Source organism: Amborella trichopoda, chromosome 8 (assembly GCF_054954075.1).
Source record: "Amborella trichopoda isolate Santa Cruz 75 chromosome 8, AtrichopodaSantaCruz75HAP2 v2.0, whole genome shotgun sequence".
Taxonomy (NCBI): domain Eukaryota; kingdom Viridiplantae; phylum Streptophyta; class Magnoliopsida; order Amborellales; family Amborellaceae; genus Amborella; species Amborella trichopoda.
Window position 1 is genome coordinate 44,325,204 of NC_142343.1, and position 23,491 is coordinate 44,348,694.

General features: G+C 35.7%; 3 protein-coding genes across 6 annotated transcripts; 2 read left to right on the forward strand and 1 right to left on the reverse strand.

Moving 5' to 3' along the window:
- The first annotated feature begins 2,111 nt into the window (after positions 1 to 2,111).
- On the forward strand, positions 2,112 to 5,359 carry LOC18432397 (transmembrane protein, putative (DUF1191)). 2 transcript variants are annotated; one of them, XM_088874014.1, is made up of 3 exons: positions 2,112 to 2,386; positions 2,647 to 2,771; positions 4,084 to 5,359. In XM_088874014.1, the coding sequence occupies exon 3, from the start codon at positions 4,160 to 4,162 to the stop codon at positions 5,129 to 5,131; it is 972 nt and encodes a 323-aa protein (XP_088730140.1). In that variant the 5' UTR covers positions 2,112 to 2,386; positions 2,647 to 2,771; positions 4,084 to 4,159; the 3' UTR covers positions 5,132 to 5,359. The 2 variants fall into 2 exon arrangements, with proteins under 2 accessions (XP_088730140.1, XP_020521844.1); XM_020666185.2 differs by having other exon boundaries at positions 2,647 to 2,737.
- A 6,211-nt stretch (positions 5,360 to 11,570) lies between these two features.
- Positions 11,571 to 13,639, forward strand: LOC18432398 (cationic peroxidase 1). Its single transcript, XM_006842505.4, has 3 exons — positions 11,571 to 11,869; positions 12,488 to 12,682; positions 12,860 to 13,639. The coding sequence occupies exons 1-3, from the start codon at positions 11,654 to 11,656 to the stop codon at positions 13,409 to 13,411; spliced, it is 963 nt and encodes a 320-aa protein (XP_006842568.2). The 5' UTR covers positions 11,571 to 11,653; the 3' UTR covers positions 13,412 to 13,639.
- A 1,193-nt stretch (positions 13,640 to 14,832) lies between these two features.
- Positions 14,833 to 20,219, reverse strand: LOC105420507 (NADH dehydrogenase ubiquinone 1 alpha subcomplex subunit). 3 transcript variants are annotated; one of them, XM_011624391.3, is made up of 3 exons: positions 20,061 to 20,219; positions 19,885 to 19,974; positions 14,833 to 15,084 (listed from the first exon to the last, which is right to left on the reverse strand). In XM_011624391.3, the coding sequence occupies exons 1-3, from the start codon at positions 20,160 to 20,162 to the stop codon at positions 15,079 to 15,081; spliced, it is 198 nt and encodes a 65-aa protein (XP_011622693.1). In that variant the 5' UTR covers positions 20,163 to 20,219; the 3' UTR covers positions 14,833 to 15,078. The 3 variants fall into 3 exon arrangements, with proteins under 3 accessions (XP_011622693.1, XP_020521667.1, XP_020521666.1); XM_020666008.2 differs by having other exon boundaries at positions 14,833 to 15,122; XM_020666007.2 differs by having other exon boundaries at positions 14,833 to 15,140.
- Between the last annotated feature and the right edge of the window lie 3,272 nt (positions 20,220 to 23,491).

Below are 23,491 nucleotides of genomic sequence, written 5' to 3' on the forward strand. Positions count from 1 at the left end.
AATTTTAAAATTTCGCGGGAACGTTTTAATAACGGAAAACATGGCAATTTAGTAACTTGTGAAATGAACGTTAAAAACCTGTGCACCCGTGATCAATTTTGCACGCATTCCATTAGAAAATAGAATTCTAGAGAGAGAGGGTGGGATGATTAGATTTTAGAGAGAGAGAGTGGGCGATTAGACTCCAACACTATTTATCATATACACGAATTAGAGTACTCCTTTAGAAAAAAAATTAAATTTTTTGTAGTTCTTCTTATGATAAATTTGCTTAATACGTTGATGGCTTTTATTTATCTTTCTAGAAGTTTTTAGATTCTTTAATTCATGTGTTTGAATTTTGAATTCTTAGTTCTAAAAATTATTAGTTTTTATTGAATTTAAAATAGTGTCATATATTCAAGAATGGATGGGTTCAGAGTTTTAATTGCCTTTTAATTTCCATCAATTACTAAAAATCACTATTTGTTCATTGTAAATAATAGTACATCCCCCTCATGTAATATGAATTGAATAAAATCTCTCTCTCTCTCACTCAGATACACACATTTGAATTAAATTAGATAAAGTTGTATTAGTTAATAGAATCATAAATTAAATTAGATAATGTTGTATTAGTTAATAAAATCAGGTTTGTTATAAGAGTAAGGATCCTATGAAACCTTCCTACACCTATGTATGTATGACCTCAAAGGATCGCCATTAAATTTGATATAAATCTCTAGAAAAGTTATTACATGGGTATAGGATTTGATTTTTTTAGATATTCGTGTCAAATTTAATGAATATAATTTGAAGTCCTATACACATGGGTGAAATAATGTCCTAATAGGATCATTTCTCTTGTTATGATGAGATCACAACTCATTTTATGTGGGGCAAAATTGTAATTTCCGTCCAAGACCCTATAGAATAATTAATAATGGAAAATTTGTGAGAAAATATTAACAAAAGTTTTTAGAAAGATATCAAATGAATCTTATGCTTTGACCCTAGCTCAGACACCCATAATCGAAATTCATATTGTTTTATAGTAAAAAAAATTTTGCTAATTTACTAATTTAATAATTTATTATTGTGGTATTAGGTAAAATTTCATATTTATTAATATTACTGTGGGTGAAAAGTTAATTAATAGTGTATTCAATTATGCACTTAATTCTTTTGGCCCCCTCCGGGCTTCCTCAAACTCTCATGCTCTTTTGAGTTCTACCCATTTTGGCCCTCATATATTTAAGCAATGACTATACTACCTTTCAAAAATACCCAAATTTACCCCCAAGGGTGTGTTTTGTATAAGGTTGAAGCCCTAAACAATCAAAGTGAGGCACACCTTCAGATAGTGTTAAAAGATGTTTCAATACTGAAAATGTTTGAAATGGCTTTAAAATTTATTTTCATGTTAAGCAGATAACATTGAAAACTTTTAAAATTGACAACCTAAAAAATGCATAACAAGATGCACTATTTTCAAAACTTGAAATCTCTATTTTCTTATTTCCATAGATCTTGAGGATTCTTGGAAATATTTGAGGTACGTCTTCATTGGATTCTTTAAGACCTCATCCTTATATATATTTTTTCCTTATGTTTAAACAAGGATGCAGTTGGCATACGGATGCATCGTAGCTGTAGAGGTAATTTGCACCTTCAAATTTTATCATGGAATATAATTTTGATGTAAAATGTTCTTAGGATTATCTCAAAATCTATTTTTATATCCAATTATAAAATTTAAAATTTTAAAAATAGTTAAAATCAAGTAGATCTATAAACATATGAAAATCTTAAAAATGGACGGTGTAGATACATATTGTGAAATGCACTATTTTTTAGACTGAAAATCTTTTTATTTTTCATGGTCATACATCTCGATGTCGAGATGATCAATCAAAGGGTTTTTCAACATTAAAACTACCTTTTCCAATAGATTTTTAAGGTGCATTCGTAGTTCTCCATTATAAGGTTGCATCTTTATATAAACTTTTCAAAAAAAAAAAACAAACTTTCTACCTTGTGAAGTGACCAGTATTGGAATTTATTAAGGGTATTTTGGTCCATAGCAACTGATAGAGTGAGTCTTCGTAATGCCATTGTAAAGGAAAATATATATTGTTTCCTTTCATCTGTCTTGCAAGAAGAGGGATAAGTCTAAGTATTTTAGTTTTTCTAGGATTTGTTTCAGAAAGGATATTAATTATTATTATTTTTTATTTTTATTTTTAAAAAAAACTTTGAGGATATTAATTAATCTTACTCAAAAACTGTAAATACCATTATTCAACAAGCTGTTTCTTGGCTTTTCAAAAGACTCAGAGAACCATTATCCAGAGTTATTCATTAGTAGAACTAATTTCACTTGTTGAATTGAGCCCTGGGAAAACAGGTAGAATAAAGCTCTCGGCTTTTTGGCTCTTCATTTTTTTTGCCTTTTTCTTTATGTTTATTGGGTTTTTTGGTTTATATTCTAATTGCTTTTTTTTGTTTATATTCTATTTGCTGTTTATATTCTATTTGCTTTCTTTCTTTTTGGTCTTCTTATAGGCTGATGAGTGCTGAAAGTTATTCTTTTGTTATTTATGGCTTCATTGTTACTGAAAGATGGCAGAAAACAGTTTGTGCTGAACTTTTCTGATAAATTTGCAGGTTCTGGGAATATGAATTCTTGAGATTTCCTTTTCTTGAAAGAGGATACAAAACACGAAATTGAAGCTGATCACCAGCTCAAGGACGAGTGGTATGTTCAAGTTCTGTGGTTTCTGATTCTGAGTGTATGTTTTCTTTCTTTTTTTGAGGTTTTGACTTCTGATATTGACTGATAAAAATAATGGAAACTCATCTTTATTCTTTGCTTCTTCATTTTCACTTAAAAAATGCTGAAAAAAACAGTTTATTTTGAGCTTAAATTCTTATGGAATTGTTGGTTCTGAATTTTACTGATATTTTCTTGAAAGAATGTTAGAAAACAAGACATTAAGATTAGTTATGACTGATTGTCTAAAAAATTCATTTTTTTTTGCTTCTTTTGCTTTGTTTTATTTGTTTGCAAATAAGTTGAAGTTTAAACCAGGTTCATGTTCAAGGAATCATTACAATGTTTTTTTAATAGCATTGCTAGTCTCCTTAATAATTAACTATTTGAAAAAAATATTGATGAAAATGCTTGGTTTTCTCCATGAAAGTGGGATGTGTTGAATTATAGTCTTTTTTCTTCTTCATTTTCCTGCAACTTATGGGGTATTTTTCCTTGGTTTTGCTCTTTATATTCTGCCTTACTGCAAAAAAAATTTCTCATCTTCTTGCTTAGTTTCTACAAACAAAAAAACTGCCAAAATTCCGAGTTAATACTTAATACTATTAAAAACAAGTGTTTGACCTTTGATCTTGTAGGGTATTTTCTTGTACTAATTGTTTATTATGAGGAAATTTCTATTATTAAGATTCTATGGTTTTTTGGTCTTTGATAATATGGATTGTTCTCTTGAGCTTTTCTTCCCCAAAAACTCAAAATCACATGCCATTCATGTGGGAATTATTTGATTTCTTTTATCAGGCATTAAATATTAGTTTTCTTTTTTTCGGTTTTGCTAGAACGCTATGCTTAAGGACAAAAATTGTTTAATTTTTTATGGGTTTTGTTGGTTCCAGTACTTTTACTAGGTTCTTTTATGTTTCAAGAGTTCTTGTGATAATATTTAGATGTTATGAAAAATGCAAATAACTATTACCAAATCGAGAATGGGGAGACTTGCATAATGAGTAATGTTGAATAAGAGGTCAGGGGTTTTGCGGTTTCTAGCTGTTTTGCTAATATATTGAAATCTTTTTCTTGTGAGAAAAATAGGAGTCAAGAACAAACTGTAGACATAGGAAATTTGTTTCCTTTCAGGCTTTATGTTCTGAATTTCCCTGTTCTAATCGATTCTGTGGCTTCAAGAGCCACAGTTTCATTTGATAAATTGTTGAAATATCCTCTGAAAAATAAGGAAAAGGGATTTCGCAATATATATCGCTATCAAATTTCTCGGGAAGATATCATATCAGTATCAAACTCACAGGTATTACTGGATTTCTCTTTTACAGGGACATCTTCTTATTGATAGAGCTAGAGTTTGAGGAAGCTGAAGCATTGATTGAATGCTGCAGCTGATTAGCTCGAATGAAGTCTGTTTGGGGCTTATCCAAGCTTACGGCCCTAAGCTTTTTAATTCTCGCTCTATCAATTAGTTCTGAAGTTCAAGCACGTAACTATGTTTATGAAGGTCAACAATCAGTTATGAGCTCAAGACATTTAGACTCCCTTCTTCAGGATAATGCCTATAAAGCCTTAAACCCACCACTTACTGGTGTTGTTTATGAAGCACCAGTTCCCTCAAATATGACTGGCATAGCACTTGGAGTTGTGAGGCTCAGGAGTGGGAGCCTAAGGAGGAGAGGCTACAAATATAGAGATTTTTCTATCCCTCCAGGAGTTGTCGAGAAGCCGTATGTGAAGAGGATAGCACTGGTTTTTCAAAATCTTGGCCATTGGTCTTCATCTTACTATGATGTGGTGGGCTATTCTTTTGTCACCCCTGTTCTGGGTCTTCTTGCTTACAATGCTTCCGATCTCTTGGCGACTAATCTACCGGAGCTTGATTTACGAGCGAGCATCAAACCCATTTCGATCGAGTTCAGCATGGTGAGAGTGCCTGAGGGAGCCAAGCCCAAGTGTGCCCAATTCCAATTGAACGGGACAATTACGCTTAATGATTTGATTGCGCCTAATGTTTGCTATACTTCAACTCTAGGCCACTTCGCTGTGATTTATGAATCGAAAGCTCCATCTCCATCTCCATCTCCATCTCCATGTCCATGTCCTGAACCAAGTCCTAATAAAGATAATTCAAGAGTGTGGCAAATTGTACTTGGTTCAGTGGTTGCAGGGGTGGGTGTATTGGGTTTGTTGGGTCTAATGGCATATGGGTGGTTGCAAAATAGAAAGAAATTGAATGTGGTTGCTATGGAAAAGCAGGCCGATGAAGGCGAGAATTTGCGCATCAAGGTGATGGGGAGTACAAAAGCGCCGGTGGCTGCTGAGACCCGAACACGGCCGGCTTTGGAAAATGAGCATTTTCTGTGGAATTGTTGATGCATTTTCTTGAGGTTCTTTATGTATTTCATTTGTTGAATTGTTTGATGGCCCTTGTTTATAAGTTTTTGTGGATATTTGTTGATTTATTCTTTTTGAGAGATTTTAGCTGGGTTTTATTGTAGATCTGAACTGGTTAATGTTGTGAATTCTCCCTTTCTGTAATATAAGAACTAATGGAATTCCTGTATAATACATTTTTTTATGTTATTTTGTTGGTTTCAAAAATTGTAATTGACCGTTACATATCTTCTATGTTTGAGAACTGTACTTACCTTGTATTGAAATGTTTGTCCTTTTATGACTTCATGGTGTTCCTACCCTTTCTATGTTGTATTTATTAAGTGAATGCAAATTGGGTATTGCTGTATTGGACTGTATTAAAAAAAAAAAAATGGAAGATAAATTTTATAGTTTTGGAAATGATTGAAACATAAAAAGATTCAGCAATAAATTTAGGAATAATAAGGAATCGCTTCGGTCAAGGCGGTAGCAGCTGGGTTTTTATAGCACTACCATCTCAAGTTCCATTCCTACGCAACCTTGTCAAAAAAATTAAAATAAAATAGAATAAAATAAGTAAATTTAGAAATAATAAGGGAAAGAATATCACATACACCTGATTAAAATCTGTTTTCAGTTCCCCATGGTGGCTGGTGAAGATCAATCATGGATGTTGCAGATTTGTTCATGATCTCAGGCATTACTGGACATCACTTCACTCCTTAAATTACTGCTCCAAAATAAGATAATTTTGGGAATAATTATTTATGGGCATGATTTATCTAGGGCGTCAATCTAAAAACATAATGGGCACCTCCAAACCCCGTCAAACGATGCAGCTCCAATGTCACAAACCCTCGAAAGATGCACCAACACCGGAAAGCTCTATGATGGCTTGAAAATCTATTTCTATCATTAATTATGAAATTTAAAGCTCCCAAAATGGTGCACATAAGAATAAGCTTAGCATTAGGAGTGGGTTCAAAGCTAGGTGATCAAGGTGGCGAGGCACCACAACGTAATATCTTGAATTTCATTCCTACCATGAGTAGAGCCTCCTTCAATGTTAATTTTCCAAAAGCAATATAGCGCACAACGAGCATATTTATGAACACTTGAAACATTGAAAATGCACGGTCCAAATAAAGTGTTATAAGATGCTTTGTTTTAAAACTTGAAGTAAATCTCTCTCACTCACACACACATATATATATATATGATTAATTTGAGGGTTTCCAACTTCAGAACAACCTTTAGATTTTGAAGTGCGTCTTACTTTTACAATATAAATTATAAATTTGACACCTTCTATCACCTTTTGCCAGGGGGAAAATTCTGCTTTGGAAGTAATTCAAGACACAAAATTGATGATTTTTTATGAGTATAGAAGCAAGTAATTCAAGCCATGATGAATTTCGACGTGTTTAAACCACACATTGAATTTCATATCACCCCAAATTAAGGGAATAAAAAATATGGGGTGCAGTTCTCAAAGGTCTGCCTTTTTCAAAGTAAAACACATTTAATTTTTTATTATCATACATGTAATTGGGATCTCAGTTATACATAGGCTAAACGCTAAGTAATGGGCCTTATTATAATAGGGAAAGCTTTCTATGTTACCCCACCCATATATGTAGGATGTGCTCTTGATCTCAGTTGTCAGATTTTATTAGATGGTCGAGATGGTTTGAGCCATAATGTCACAAGTTGGCTTTTAATCGTCAAATCTAGATCCGATGGCTCAAAGTTTTTTATTTTTAACTTTTATTCTATAAATAAATTTGAGGCCACATTTGGAGTATTTATAGAATACTTGAAATCCATTTTTATTCTATAAATAAATTTGTAAATTTTTTTGGTGTATTTATAAAATACCCCAAATTTCAAGTAAAATATTCTATAAATATTTTTGAAAATAGTAAAGATGATCTATTTGAGAATTTTAGGACATCGAAATAACTTCTTTTAATGAAATTTTGATGTGCACCTTAATTTGATTGTTTAGGGCCTCACCCTTATATAAACTTTTTCCTTTAAAGTTTACATGTGATGAGTCTCCATAATGGATGAGTTTTCTGTAAGGCTGCGGCTTTATACAACCGCACTTCAAAACCCTGACGAAAAACTCAAATTTAGAATTATATAATAGCTCATCAACCCTAAAATTTCATTTTTGCCCATTATTGTAGAATTTGGAGCTTCAAATTTGTTTTGGATCTATTGATCTATGAGAACTTGAAATGAGTCTAGAAAAATTAGAGCAAATAAACTATTTTTAGGGAAATTGATTTTTTCTTCTTTTTCTTTCAATCCATGCCTATTGTGGTAGAGGCGATTGTCTTTATAAGTGAAAATTTCAGTAGAGGAAATACAACCTCCGCCTTGTTTTCACATGCATATTCGTTGATGAATATGTAGACGATAAAGGTTCTGTCGAATTATAACCCAGGTGAGGGAACGGTCATCAGACCGCTTTAGTATGGATTACCGGTAAAATCAGCTTGAGGGGCATGAATCTTCAGGTGCCGCTTCCTATGTTTCTAGGTATTGGAATTGTGTATGGGTTGATTTCTGAAGTATCTGGTGATCCTAAAGCCTACTGTTCAGAGATGGCTTTAGGTCTTTATGGTTTCGGGTCTTCAATTTCCTGGAATTCCCTCGACCGGGGATGGGGTGTCCAAAAACTAATTCGCATATTTTCTTCTAGATCCGGGATAGGTTTCTTATGTGGGATTTGGTCCATGGCTGCATGCACATGCGGCATTGCCAAATACTTTGTCTTTTGGATAGTATGAAAATTACACACGCGGCCTCACGAAATGCTTTTCCTTGGATGAGATGAAAGTAGCCGAAACAGTGATTGGCGTGAACTTTTTCAACGGTTATAACTACTTTTTCAAAAATAATAATAATAAAGAAGTAAAGTGCACCCGAGGTTCCTCCCTAGAAGCTAGTAAAGTTCTTTTCAAAAGATTGGCATGCCTGCCCTCTCAACATAAAAGTTGACCATCTAGTCCTAACCAAAATTCACTTCGGAGTTTTAACCTAACACATATATGGGATAAATCATCCACTTGACTAATGAAATGTGGTACAAAGGAATGCAATTCTCTGATCTAATTATTCAAAGCCCACCGATCCAAAACAAGAATTACTGATCTTGATTGGGAATCGATTTGAGATGGACCATTTCTTCTTAAGTATTAAGAACCGGTCCGACTTGCAGGTGTATCGCAGGTTCCCATTGTGAATCAAGTTATCATGTCTGAGAATCGGGCGATCAGGACACTCTAGATCACTTGGTTCCCACATAATCATTTTTTTCACTATTTCTTTTTATCTTATTTTTTACTTTTTTTATGGATTTTTTCTCATACTAAAGAATCGGTTGGATCGGTGATCTGGATTGGCAAATTACGAATACATATCGGTTTCCTATATAATCGATTCGTATGACCATTTTGGGTTTTAAAACACTGCTTTAATCCATATAAGCTTATGGACCACAAAAACTTTACTGGACAGGCAGGTGACAATGTAAACGCCAAGAGCAAAAACAAGCACAAACAATCAATCACATATCAAAATAGATAGCGATGAAAAGTATACATAACTACGTCTACGAGCAATGACGATCAATAGTATTACAATAGAATCTAAAGTGTATAAATTAGATCTCTTAGGAAAATCTCTGACTGAATCAAAAACATATAAAAAAGTTATATGAATACACTATCTTAAACCCTAACTTAACCACCATATGCCCAAAACACCTCTATTAGGGCTAGGAACAAGGGGAACCTTGGTTGACATATGATATAAATTATGTTACCTATAAAGGCATAGCTGCACAAAAATTTATCATTACATGAAACTCTTCAAAGTCCATTTGATTATAAAATAATTTCTCATTAATGGGAGGGTATTGATGTAGAAAATGCAGAGTTGTCGTTATTTCAGAGGGGATAATGAAAAACAAAGTTCTGGTCTATAATTGCTGAACAAAGCCAGCCTTGAATAAGGTTACAGAGTCGCTGGTCCTCAGTTAGTAGCTTGATTAAGGCTAAGTGTGCAAGTTTGGGATCTTCTGAGGTCGAAGCTGAGTTTTTTATGGCCAACTTGGTTTCTAATGGCAATGGTACTATGTCGATATATACAGAGCTTTTTTTCTAAATAAGGGTCAGACCCCAAACAGTTAGAATAAAGCTCAAATGATGATGATGATGAATAGAATCTCCTTTGTACTCTTTCTCAAATCTCAATTGGGAGGGCTAAGAATGGGTCGGATGGATTTTGGATCCACAAGATCCGGATTTATATCCGAAAGGGATTCATGGGATTTGTATTTGGATCCGATTGGATCCAGAAAATTCAAATCCGGATTTGAATTTGAAAGTATACATAAGATCTGTATCTGGATCCAGACCCGATCGGATCCCAAAACTTATTTTAAATATTATATTATATTTATAAAATAATATAAGTTAATATATAACAAAAATACTATATAACATATGTGTATAAATATAATAATATATAATATATTACTAATTGAGTCGGATCCGGATTGGATCCACATTTGCCCGGATCCTATGCGAATTACTATTAAAATCTAAATTTTGGATCTTGACCCGTCGAATCCAAATCTTGAATCCATTTTGGGATCGAAATAGGATCCGAAATTCAAGTTTCAAATCCAAACTGGGTAAATTCTCAACCCTATCAACCGGGGTCAAGGCTCCCAAAGCGTGATAATTCACTGTTGTAGCAAAAGTCGTTAAGAGTCTGAAGTAATGGGAAGTTGAATCAAGTCTTAACCACTCAGAAAAATCTCTATGTTATCGTACTTCAACTTTGTAGGACATTGAGAAAAGGTTTTTTATTTTCAGTTCTCAATCTCACACACAATCATCTAGCGTTTGAACAACCTGCATGCACAACAACTACAAGAACTGGTTTCAAGACATTTCAAAGACTAATTTGTATGTGCACCATAGTGATTCAGACACACAGAAGTCCGCGCCATCTTCGAGGTATTAGATACTCTTATCGTGGTGGAATTCTGAACCAATTTCAAGGTATCAGACACCCTCGTCGTGTTTCACCGCGAGATGAAAATGAATCTCAATGAGTATAGCCCCATAAAATAACTAAGTCAAGCGCTGTACTCCCTTGAGTATTATCTCAGTTGCACTCTCAAGATAATATTATAGGAGTACAAAGATCTTTCTGAATTTCCACACTTTGATTTAGGGTTCATATGATTTAAGCAAGAATCGCATGCTAAGCTCTTTGCAGTACATGGATCCTTCTGACTGTAGACCTAGCAGTTCATTGTTGGATGACTAATATGTGTTGGATGACTGGTAGCAAATTGAGAATAATGTCACAAGTAAATTATAGCCCTCTATGAACAACTAGCACTAGTATGTGATATTATTGTTGGCTGTACTAATTACCCTAGACACATGTATGGATGTGATTAATTGTATTTCATGGTGTATAGTTCTTTTAAGCTATTTTTCATGAGCCAAAAAATGAAATTATCAAGACTTGACCAAACCAACTGAATCTACAGGTTGGACTGCTGATCGGTTCATGATTCCTTGGCCAATCTTGTCTGAACCAAAAATCATGTCTAGGTGAAAATTGATCAAAACTAGTTGCTATCTAATTTTGACAAGTTAGACCAACCGATTTCAACCGATCGGTTAGATTGCCTAAATAAAATTAAGCAAAATAAATTTTATCATGACTTAATAACAAAGAGAGACCGATATCCAAAGAGATTAAAAAAAGGTCAGGAGGAGAACCATTCAAAGAAGGCGGACACTCCTGTCCTACACGTGTCGTCTCTTTTCGTTGGAGTCAAGAAGGCTGGGCTCCACACAGTGGAGACTTGTGTGTCGTCACTCTCTTATTTGTCTACTTAAGTTTAATGGGACCCATTGTTTTAGCAATCAAGACAAAAAAGCCCCTTGAAATATTCAAGCTACAAGCCACTAATAAATATGTGATGACGTCTTAGATCAAGTCAAAAAAGACCTCTCTCTCTAAAACGATCAAGTCAAAAAAGACCTCTCTCTCTAAAACGACAGGATCAAGTAAAAAATGATCTCTCTCTAAAATAACTTCTCTCTCTCTCTCTAAAAAATGATCTCTCTACAGTATGATATATAATCTCTCTCTAAAAAACGGTCTCTCTCTCAAAAATGATCTCTCTAAAAAATGATCTCTCTCTCTGTACCACTAAATGAGGAGGACTCTTCTGAGTTAAAGTCAAAAAGTAATCTTTCATGCTACTTGCACTCTCTTTTGACTCATTAGTTGGCATACACCGACTTGCATGTCCACTTGTTTCTCTCTCTAATCCAATTCTCCTCTACGCCCTACTTTCACTACATACTCCTTGCTATAAGTACCATCTCAGCTCTTATTATTTTCATTGTCTTTTTTTTTCCAATCTCTAAGAAAGAAAGATCTCTCTCTCCCCTCTCTCTAAGAATTCAAGTCACAATGGGTGTGCATTGTCCACCGAATATTTCTCTAAGTTTTCTCATGTTTGCTCTAATGGCTGGCTTGGGCTATGCCCAGCTCTCGGTGTCCTTCTATGCCAACACTTGCCCCTCTGTGTTTGACACAGTCCGCTCAGGCGTGCAATCCGCTGTGAATAGAGAGCCCCGCATGGGTGCATCGATCATTCGCCTCTTCTTTCATGATTGCTTCGTTAACGTGAGCCGAACATAATGTCTCATTTTTTTTTTCTCTTTCTTTTTTTTCTTTTCTCTTCTTGAAGTGTTTCATTTTAAGAAGATGTTATGAGTGAGGTTGAAGAAGCACAAGTTCATTAGATTCTAATGGAATTCAAATTGTGCATCATGAGAGAGAGAGAGAGTACTAAGAGTGGATCTTCAAGGAGAGAGAGAGAGTACTAAGAGAGGCTTTGAATTCACACACATGATGAGTTTTTCGAGAATAAGCCCAAAGCAGGTGGTAGGGTGGTGGGTGACGTCCAGAGTTTCATTCTTACTAGGCCCCATGTTAATATTTTAGAAAAAAAAAAAAAGACAAGGAGAGAGACTAATGCCGGGGTTTTGAGGAGTGTTGTCAAATTCGCTACGTTGTGACCCCAGCCTTTGGATTTTATGCCTAGACCAAAGCGAAGTAAAGCTTAGTGCTTCAGCTTTGGTTAGATTCAGGCTGCTTCGATTGGTTTGGGTCTGCTTCGGACCGACATGGCTTTTGCTTCAGCCTAATCAAAGAAATATCTATATAAAAGTATTTGAATTCTTTATTTTTTATTTTGAGAGAGACATATATCTTATGGTGTTTTTTTTTTCTGGTTGACAGGGTTGTGATGGTGGGATCCTATTGGACGACACAAGCTCATTCGAAGGAGAGAAGACAGCATTTGGGAACAACAACTCAGTGAGAGGGTTCGAAGTGATCGATAATTTAAAGGCCCAAGTGGATAGAGCATGTGGAAGAAGCGTTGTTTCATGTGCTGACATCTTAGCCATTGCCACACGTGACTCTGTGGTCCAAGTGAGTATTACTATAATAACCTTTCTTACTTCAAATTTTTGAGAGAGAGACGTTGTTGTAGTTAACATTAGAGAGAGAAAGAGACTATACTCGTTTACAGTAGAGGGAGAATTTACAGTATAAAACTTCAATGCAATAATAATCTTCCTCTCTCTCTCTCTCTCTCTCTCATGGCAGTTAGGAGGCCCCTCCTACTCTGTACCAGTTGGGAGAAGAGATGCAAGGACTGCAAGCAAGAGTGCAGCTAACAGCGACCTCCCCGCCCCTTTCGAGGACCTCGACCCCATCATCGCAAAATTTAACCGAAAAGGATTCACCCCGAGAGAGATGGTGGCCCTATCCGGTGCTCACACTGTAGGCCAATCCCGGTGCACAGCTTTTCGCGATCGCATATACAACGACACCAACATCGATCCTGCCTTCGCATCGAGCAGGCAAGCAAATTGCCCTAGAACCGGAGGCGACGACAACTTAGCACCATTGGATCCACAAAGTCCAAACCGTTTCGGAAACAACTATTTTCAAGCCTTATTGAATAGGAGAGGGCTTCTTCACTCTGATCAGGTGCTCTTTAATGGTGGCTCTGTGGATTCTATAGTGACCACTTATAGCAACAACGCTAACACCTTCTTTCAAGATTTTGCCAATGCAATGATGAAGATGGGCAACTTGGGAGTCCTAACAGGGACCCAAGGGGAGGTTAGAACTAATTGTAGGAGGTTTAATTGAAAGAGAAAGGGTAAGCAAGTTAGTTAGTGTGAGAATCATTTTTTTGTTAGCAAGTTAGAGAGATAAATTTGGGGAGGAAGAGAGCAAGTATTTGTGTTAATTAAGAAGATGTGGAAAAAGGGCTTGGATAGAGAGTGGGGAAACAAACACAAAACAAGGGAAGGGCATTATTGGATGTTTTGTTGATTTTACTTTCCAAATACATAAATAAGAAACCTTTGGCTAAAAGCTCTCTCTCTCTCTGTTTTCTTTTGAAGAAAATTACATGATTTTATGAATGACAAACTAATGCAAAGCAACTCGAAATCAAAAGCAGAGAGTAGAAATTGAATCCCTCCAAGCATCCTGTTTTGCCAAATCACCCTTCGGCTAAAACATACTCTCTCTCTAAAGGAAGAAATAAGGGGCTAAAAATTCTCTCCCGCTCTCTCTCTAGAGGAAGAAAAAAGGGGCTAACAATTCTCTCCCTCTCCCCCTCCCCCTCCCCCTCTCTCCCTCCCCCTCCCCCTCTCTCAAGAAATAAAGGGCCTGCAACTCTGAATGCAAGAAGTCAAAGATGTTGCTTAGAGAGAGGTGTGGGAAGGAGAAAAAGCAAATATAAATGGAACATCCACCCAAACACCCATCACATCAGAGATATGCAGTGAGAAAGGAGGGCACATAACTCATGGCAATTTTTTAAACGATCTCTTGGGCCTATAGCAGAGCTTATTAGGATTCTCACCCAACTAAACAAATATTACAACTCAACTAACTCATGCATCCTTCTGTCTCATTCACCATCACCCACCCCAATCTCTCTCTCTCTCTCTCTCTCTCTCTCTCTCTCCATGAACCAACCACTTTGGACCAAGCTAGCATCATCCTCTCTGACCATGAAGCAACCACTCTTGTCATCCTCTCTCTCTCCCTCTCACATACATGAAGGGTGGCAACAGGTCGGGTCTGACTGGACCTCAGACTCAACTAGTATTCGGGTCCATGTTTTGAACCCAGACCCAACCTTTCGAGTCTAAAATTTGGATCCATACCAGGACCAGAGGTCAGATCTACCCGTCGGGTCTGGTCAGGCCCAATGCCACACTATGATTAAGAGCTTCTTCTTCCTTTTTTACCATTATACACCGATAGTATTGGCAACATTTACAATATTGCTGACAACATTTATGAGTACAAATTCCTAAGAAACAAACATATTGGCAACATTCATTAATACCTTCCTATATTATTCGGGTTGGGTCCGGCTGGTCTTTTGGACCTAGACACGACCTTTCGGGTCCAAAATTTGGAACCATACCCGGACCCGAGGTCAGGTCCCGGGTCTGGTCGGGTCCATTGCCAATGAAGCACATCACTCTTCGACCAAGCTAGCATCATCCACACACACTCTCTCTCACTCTCGTTATATTTGAGTGTACTGAGAAACACAATTGGGCAAATCTCATTATATTTGAGTGCACTGAGAAACCCAATTGGGCAAATAAATTTACAGATGCAAAAACTCTGAAACAAACAACAAATATACAGCAACAACGAAATACCGTCTTGAGGCTCCAAGTCTCCCAAAAGAAAAAAAAAGTAAAAAAGTCCCTTTATCAGAACAAAGTGAATGACTACCGGATCGAGGCAGCCAATCTTATTCAATCTCTCATCCACCCATTGCCCAGCTATTCCTGCACCGTAGCCATCATCATCATAAAGCAACATGAGCCTGTAAATGATTTCCATACTGAAAATAAAATGATCTCATTTCTCAGTCATCAGGGACGGACAGAGAGACTAAAAAACCAAACCATTCTCGATCACCATGAGAGAGTAAAAATCATACTCAATAATCATGGGGAAAGAGACTAGGAAATCCTTCATAAAGGAAATGAAATAACACAACTGCTCAAATATATATTAGTAGCAGTTGCAAAAGTATAGAAGGCTATATACAAATTGAGAGCAGATCTATGTAATGAAAAATTGGAAGCTAACTATCGATAGCTAAATCATAGCTGGAACTAGGAATTTTCTATTTATAATTTTCCCACAACTTTTTAGTTCTTGTTTATCCATTAAACAAGCACAAACCTCCAAGCGGGCTGGTGTCTAAATCAATCTTTTTGGAAACTCTTTGGTTTGGCTAAAGTCATTGGCTCCATGCCTTAACCGAAGAAAAGTAAATCACTCCCCCACTAAATTGAATATTTAAGTGAAAGTCAAAAAAAAATATCGCTACATTCAAAATTGAATAAAAATACCCCCTAAAACATAAAGGCTTTGATCAAAATATCTCTATAATAGGCATCCTGGTAAAGGCCCAGGTTCCCGATGTTTTTCATCCAACTCTCTCTCTCTCTCTCTCTCTCTCTCCACATATATTCACATTTCCTGCATGCTTTCCCAATTTAGGCATCACAACTTCCTAAAGTCTTTTGGATCTCACAAGAACTTCACATGCATCACATCAAAGCTCTGCATTCTCCACATAAGTCCACATTTCCTGCATGCTTTCCCAATTTAGCATCAAAGTCGAGTCATTTAGGTCTCACAAGAACTTCACACGCAGCACAGTTCTAATGGGTTCCTTTTCTTTCTTTCATTCACTTATTGGATATGATTCTCTACTTTTATTTCGAGCTCTCTACTTTATACTTGGTGATTATACACTTCTGGTATTTTTCTTGATATTTTCTGAGTCTTCCTCACCCACCTCTAGAATTACTTTCAGACTCATTTCTCTTGTTACTTTCAGACTCATTTCTGGATAAGTAACAACTATTACTCATTTCCTCTTTAGTACGGTAGTAAGACTTTAACTTAGGAAGAAGTGCCGTGATTGTCAACACCTCAACCAATCAAGCCCAAGCCCAATACCTGCAACTATTTTCATTTCCAGAATTCGAAGTTTGAGCACTTCTCAAACACACTGAATGAGGACAAGAAGCTGATATAGATTGACATGCCACAAAATCCACTCACTTTTTCCAACAGTGATCAATGATTTTTCTTGAAAACCACACAGCCTCCCCAACTATTCTTATATGGAGTGTCCATCATCACATTAAATTCCAAATTTTGAAAAAATATGAAAATCAATAACCATTCCTACATAAGGAATAACATCAGGGAGACTCACAATGATTACCGATTTACCACAGATACAGTTATCATGACAAGGAAGCTTGAATGACATGCATAAGCTCAAGAAACAATAACTTCTTGTAACTTAGCATTAAACATAAGACACAACGGGCCCTCGGGATGATTCCTTGGACCAACAAAGGTAACTTTGCCGCATTTTTCATTAATATAGAACACTCGTATAACAATAAAGAGAACTGAATAGAAGTCGACCATTGGAACTGCAAATAAAGCATTGACGCACTAGAGCCAGAATGGGAAGAGCTCATAATATTCGGATTTTGGTAAAAGAACAAAGAAATAGGAGCAGCTTCAGCAAGAGGTTTTCAACTGGAATCTGAATCCTTAGTTTCAGGAAACTTACATTCTCAGAGCAAGTTCAATAAGAATACTGAATAATTGGTACTTCTACATTTGAAGAGGGAAAAGAAGGTTGAAAAGAATGTTAAGTGGAATGTAGTCGGTAAAGAGGGTTCTGATCGCCTAGACGTTTGGCGGGCGCCTTGATTTCAAGGCTCCCAGTACACTCATATGCATATATATGCACTCCAGATGCACATATATACATATAAATTTATAATTTTTGCATGTGCATATGTACATGTGTGTGTGTGTGCACACAAACAGACACGTGTATAAACTCCTTACCACCATCAGCTACTTGGGGGTTGGCCATTCCCAGACAGATTTACATCTTCTGAGGTCTTGACTCTTCCTGAGCCGATGATGTGCCCACAAAACCTATAGGCAAGGTCTCAAACCTATTATTATTTACCAAACAAAATGTCTATTTAACCAGGCAGAAAATAGGATACCCAGACTGTTGACTGGCCCACCTTCCCTAAAAAGCTATATTTGAAAAAGGGCTTCAATGCACATGGAACTGGCAATGATTTCAGACTGGAATTTTCAACTGTTGGGCACTACCCTCCCTCTCTTTTCACACCTATTTCCCCATTTTTCCTAGGCCAATTCTTCCCTTGCCAAGTTTAGGAACCAAAAGCCCTTTTAAACAATCAGTCAAGCCATAAAGTCAAGAATGGCATTAAATCAAGGAATGATAAATGCCCATTCTGGCAGAAAGGGAGGGAAGTATAGTCCTTAGCAGTAGGTAGAAGCACCAGTTTCTGTTCTTACTTTCCTATTTAACTTTCCTAGCTGTAGTAGATGTAATTCAGTAGCAGTGTGGGCGTAGCAGTTGTCTCTCAAGTATGGCACAACACAGTAGATGTTGCTCTCTTCTGTTGCATAGGCATAGATGGGGTAGGTAATTAAAGCAATATAGAACTTCAGAGCCAACTCAATGCAAAGCAACAAATAGCTAACCCAAATCAAGAGTAGTGCATCTCAGTAGCTACAAGAAGAAGAGTAACAAGAAGAGATAGCTCCAAGACTAGAGAGCTTTATAAGCAATATGTAAACATGATACATGGGTAGCTAAGCCTTGTATAGGGTGGTGCTACATGAAGAACATAAGTTAGATGACGGCATAGAGGGACTAAAGATTGGAGTGTGCGTGATTCATTCCCACACTCATTCGAACTCGTACCTTTCTAAATCTCATCCTACAACGGTGTGCTTTGAAAGCGTGCGATAGCTATTTATGTATATGCATATACATGTAGTTCACGATGAATCCAATAAAAAAGAAACGTAAGATTTGAGATAATTTCTCAAGCTTCTCGAAATTTTCAATCTAAGAAAATTTGACAATTCACAGAGTATTAATTTATACTTTGTTTACTATAGAAACCCTAAAATCAACCTTTTTTTTTGGTTTGTTCTTTTTGTGGTTGGGGGGGGGGGATGGTATAGGAATCACCCCCTCCCCCCCAACAAAAACCAAAAAACTAACCCCAAAATCCTTTTTTCCAAATCCTCCTTCCCCATTAAAAGAGGAACAAATTTACCAAAATTCCCCTTGTTCAAGGGCAATTTCCACCTTGAGATAAGGGTGGGTAGCCTAGGACAGCATGTAGCATTAGGCTCCATGTGCCAGCCTAAGGTTCCTCTTGGGCTGCTTGGACACCCGCCTGGGGACATGGTCCCCAATGAGGCCCAGTGGGGAGCTCTAGCGCCCTAGGAAGGGCAGTACGGCTGCATAGGCACTAGGCGGGCCGCTTTTTTTAAACAACGAGGGAAAAAATGTTCATTGTAGAGGAAGATTATACTTTCTGCAAGTTAGCCCCTTTGAATAAGGTATTGATTGGCATCAAGTGCAGACATTTATGTCTAAACTCCAAAGCTTGCAGAGGCCTGGGTGCTTTTCCTAAATGTAGAGCTTTTTTAAAGGAAAGACATCACAACAAGGGTGCATATCAAATCTTCCTGATTTGAATACTTTTATATAAATGCATTACTTATTAGCCAATGTAGAATGGAATATTTGATAACGGTAAAGAAGAAAAAGTGGCAAATTGGAGGCCATCAGTCAAAAATATAGGTGTGAAAGCAAGACCTTACAAGAGAGCAATCAGGTGTGATGCCATTTGAGGAGGTACTTGAGATTTATCTACAGCTTGAAAGAATCTTACTACTGTGCACTCTTCACTAAGCTACTATAAACTCCAAAGAGTATCCATGTACTAACCCAAAGCATAGAGTTATGGCCACCTATCAACTACTTTAGCACAATGAGGAATATAGGCAATAATGGCCAATAAGAGAAGGAGGTAGGGTTGTTTTTTCTTTTTTCTTTTTGGTCTTTTTTTTTTTTGGGGGGGGGGGGGGGGGGGGGTGGGGGGGGGGAGGGGGCGGAAGGTGGTGGAGTATAAAAGTTAGCAGAATTCCTTGTTAAGGTTTCCAAACCTATTCATTGTTTTTTTCAAATGAAAAATTAGAAATCTATACTCGAGTTATACCTCATGCATTAACTACCAACTGGGTCCAAAAACCTTGGTGAAAACCCTAATTAAAACCCATCGTACCGTATTCCGTAGAAGTCCATGAATAAGTTTTAAATTTGGAAACCCTGATTGAATTTAGCACGTTCAATTTGGAAAACCCTAAGTTAAGCTTGCCAATTCAAGACACAAACCCTAATATATGTAATCAGGAGCTGAACCCTTAACAGAAGTGCCCAATATCTCAAGTAATTTAAAAAACCAGGTATAACCCTGAATCTGTGTACTCCAAAGAAAAACCCCAATCATTCTCAATTCCACTTTCTTGTCAGATAAATGAAAGCTGTAGTTTTTCCATTGCTGAGTAAAAAAACCCACTACAACTACAACCCAAGGTGCAGAATCTCGATATCAATGGCAAGAAAAATGCCAATAACCAAATTAGGAACAATAAATTGAGAATTTTCCCCATCATTAATAAAAATAAACCTGCAAAAATACCTGTTTTTGGGTTGAGGAAAGCATCTCCATGATCTTTTTATCCCTCCTTTCCATAGCAACGTCCCACACGTCATTTCCAATGTGCTTTGGCTGAAAGAAAAACCAAAGTTTTAGAGAGAGATAGATATATATGTTCAAAAAAGAGAGAGAGAGCGAGAAAAGAGGAGCTTGTTTACCCTTCCATGAGCTGCTTTGTGGATGTAGTATTGGGCATTGCCCATTACACACAACATACCAGCAATGATCCCCAAGGGGAGAAGAGCTTCCAGCCAAATCATTTTCTCTCTCTAAAACTCTCTCTCTCTCTCTCCCTCTACAAGAGACGCCGATGGCTACTGAGTTCCCCATGCGTTCGTTGCGATGCATATGCTGCGTTTTTCTTCCTAGCGCTCATATTGTGCTTCCGCGGGGCGTATACTGTGTACCTACTCTTAGAAGACCTGCTTGGTAAAAAAAAAAAGATTTAAATATTGGGAACCAGTTAGATGATGATTATAAAAATAAAAAAAAAATGAATTTCAAGTTTTCTAAGATTCAGATCTCACTGTCAAAAAATTTGACAATCTCTGTCTGATCAATCTCGATATGTTATTTTATTGTTTTGTTGTCGTACATTAGGTTCTACATGGACGACTAAATGAACAATATACTCCCAGGAAAGCATAATATCGTTTGGCTTTTCTCTATTTAGGACTCCAAGTGATAGGGATGTACCCTATTATTCAACTTAATCTCGCAAAGAATTCCTGATGGTACCCTCTGTGCGCTTTGAAAAATAAAAAAATAATTACAGAGACTATTCAATTTTTCGATGGCCTCATCTAAGTGCTAGAAAACTCAAAACTCAAATTTTTTTCCTTTAAGAATTATAATTTTAGTAACTCTTTAGTGATTTTTAAAATTTAAAATTAAAAAAATCTTTAGGTGTTCTAATGGGGGGAGCATGGTATATATGCTCATTTTGAAAAGGGAAAAGTTTGTGACCGGTGTCGACCTCATATTACATGAGTATTTCCACAGTGGAAAACTTTCAATTTAATATAAAAAATAGTCAAGTTCTATATTTAGTGCATCTAATTATTTGAATAATTTACTTTTATGGTCTTCAAATATTTACGGATCTACATGGTTAAAAAATTAGGGTCCAATTGACCTATATTTCTCAAGGTGGTGGTTTCAATATATTATAAGCCTATGGGAAAGGGTAAATCTAAAATAACATAATTGGAAGTATTGAGAAAATATATGACGACTTATGATTTTATTGAGTGAGCGGCTACCGTAACGCACAATGATGGACTAGAATTTATCTAGCTGACCAAAATAGTTTGAACGAGGATCTCATGAAGATGATAAATCCAGCTGACAAAAAATAGTTTGAACGAGGTTCTCATGAAGATGATAAGCCTGTTGGCATACATGATTTTTCTCAAAATTAGAAATATAAACAATAGATGAACGAAGAAGGCAACTAAGAGCTACCACAAGAGACAGAGAATGAAAAATCAGTTTCAATAACAACTAACGGATGAATAGACAAATTTAAAAGTGACGGCAAGAAGTCAGCATCGCTAGCTGACAACCGCATTAAATACCCAATTGTTCAAATTAATCCAATGGTCATGATTGTACTTCGAATTGAATTTTATTTTATAAATACAATTCATTTTAAATTTTGAGAATCTACTCTTGAAAACTAGGCAAACATAAAAAAATTATTAAAAAAATAATTTATAAAAACTAAGTTGATAAAAATATCCCTAAAAGTTATAGAAGTGTTTCGGTCAATTTATTTATTGTGAATGGGTTTTTTAATATTTTTATTAGATACGCATTGATGAAAATAGTGTACATTCTAAATTTTAAGTGATTTAAAGTTTTTAAAAAAAAATAAAATTCAAATACAAATATAATCATGACTATCAGATCGGCTCTTATGCAATATGGAGCATTAGGCTTACACTATTTCAACAGTTAATAGGCTGACATGATCTTTTCCCAATTTAAAATTAACAAACTAACACATATACTATATCGCTATGAGAGTATATATCTAATTTTTTCTCGAGAAAAAACACATAATAAGCTTTTTTAGATTTAAAATTCTAGGATCCAATAAAAATCATTAGACAATTACTTTTTTAAAAAAATGAAATTAGATTTTGAGTTCTTTAAATGTCTACATATTAGACCTTGTGCATCCAAACAAGAACAATAGTTTTTTCATGCTCACAAAGAGTGCATGCTATTTTTAGTTTTTTTTTAAGTTTGTGTTAGGGTTGAGGATGATACATCACCAAAATTCAAAGTGTTAAAAGTACCCCTATATTAGTTTTACCCGAGTGAGCATATGGACAGTATGCTTACACGAAAAGTAATGAATCAATCTGGTTGACAAAAATAAAAATATACAACGAGACAATTTACCCCAAAAAAATATCGCACACTACAATCAAGTTAGAGAGAGAGAGAGGTCAATGAAAGTGTCACTTGCATTGAGCTCTTGCCTATTTTATTTTAGGGTGCGGTTTCTATAAGGTTGTAACTTTAGACGATCCATTTTAAGATGCACCTCCAAATTTTATGGTAACATATAATTTTGGTATAAAAAATCTTAAGATTATCTCAAAATATATTTTCATATCTAATTATAAAATTTTAAACTTAAAAAATAATTACAATAATGTAGATCTATAAATATATGAAAAACTTGAAAATAGACGGTCTACTTGCATGATGCACTATTTATAGGACTCAATATATAAATATATTATTATATATGGGCGTCAAGATGATTAATTAGAGGGTTTTTAACATTAAAACAACCTTCTCGATGGATTTTTGAGATGCGTAGTTAATTATACGTTTAAAGGTTGCAACCTTATATAAACTTTTTCTTTTATTTAATGGGTACAATTTGTATAGAACCTAAGCTCTAACCAATCAAATTAGAACATATCTTCAAAAAGTATCGAGAAATGAGGTTTCAACACTAAAAATATTTGTGATAGCTTTAAAATATATATTTATCTTTATTTATAAGGTTTAAAGCTTAAAAAATACTGTAAATCGAAAGATATTTGAAAACTTGAAATCTTGAAAATTGATGGTAAAAAAATACATTACAAAATACATTATTTTCAAAACTCGAAATCGATTTTTTTCGCATGTCCATGCATCTTGATATCGAGATGATCAATTTGAAAATACTTGAGCATCAAAATAATATATTCTAATAAAATTTGTAAAGTTGTTTAGAGGCTCGGCTCGATATAAACTTTTCCCTTATTTTATAAGGCAACACGTGAATCTCAAGGACCATCCATAAAGGTTAGGTGGCCATTCATTTACAATTAACTGAAGTTTGCTTTTTTGTTTTTACAATCAGTAAAGAAGCCTTAAAGGACCGTACATTTCAATATTTCACTGCATGCGTTACATATGGTTTTTGAAACAATCGAGGACCTCTCTCGTTTTTTTTTGGGTATTATATTGGTCTCTCTCTCTCTCTCTCTCTCTCTCTCTCTCTCTCAGATATTTCTTCAAACAAGAGAGACCCCCCACTTTAGGGTTTACATCAGTCTTAAAAGAGTTTGTCGTTCTAACC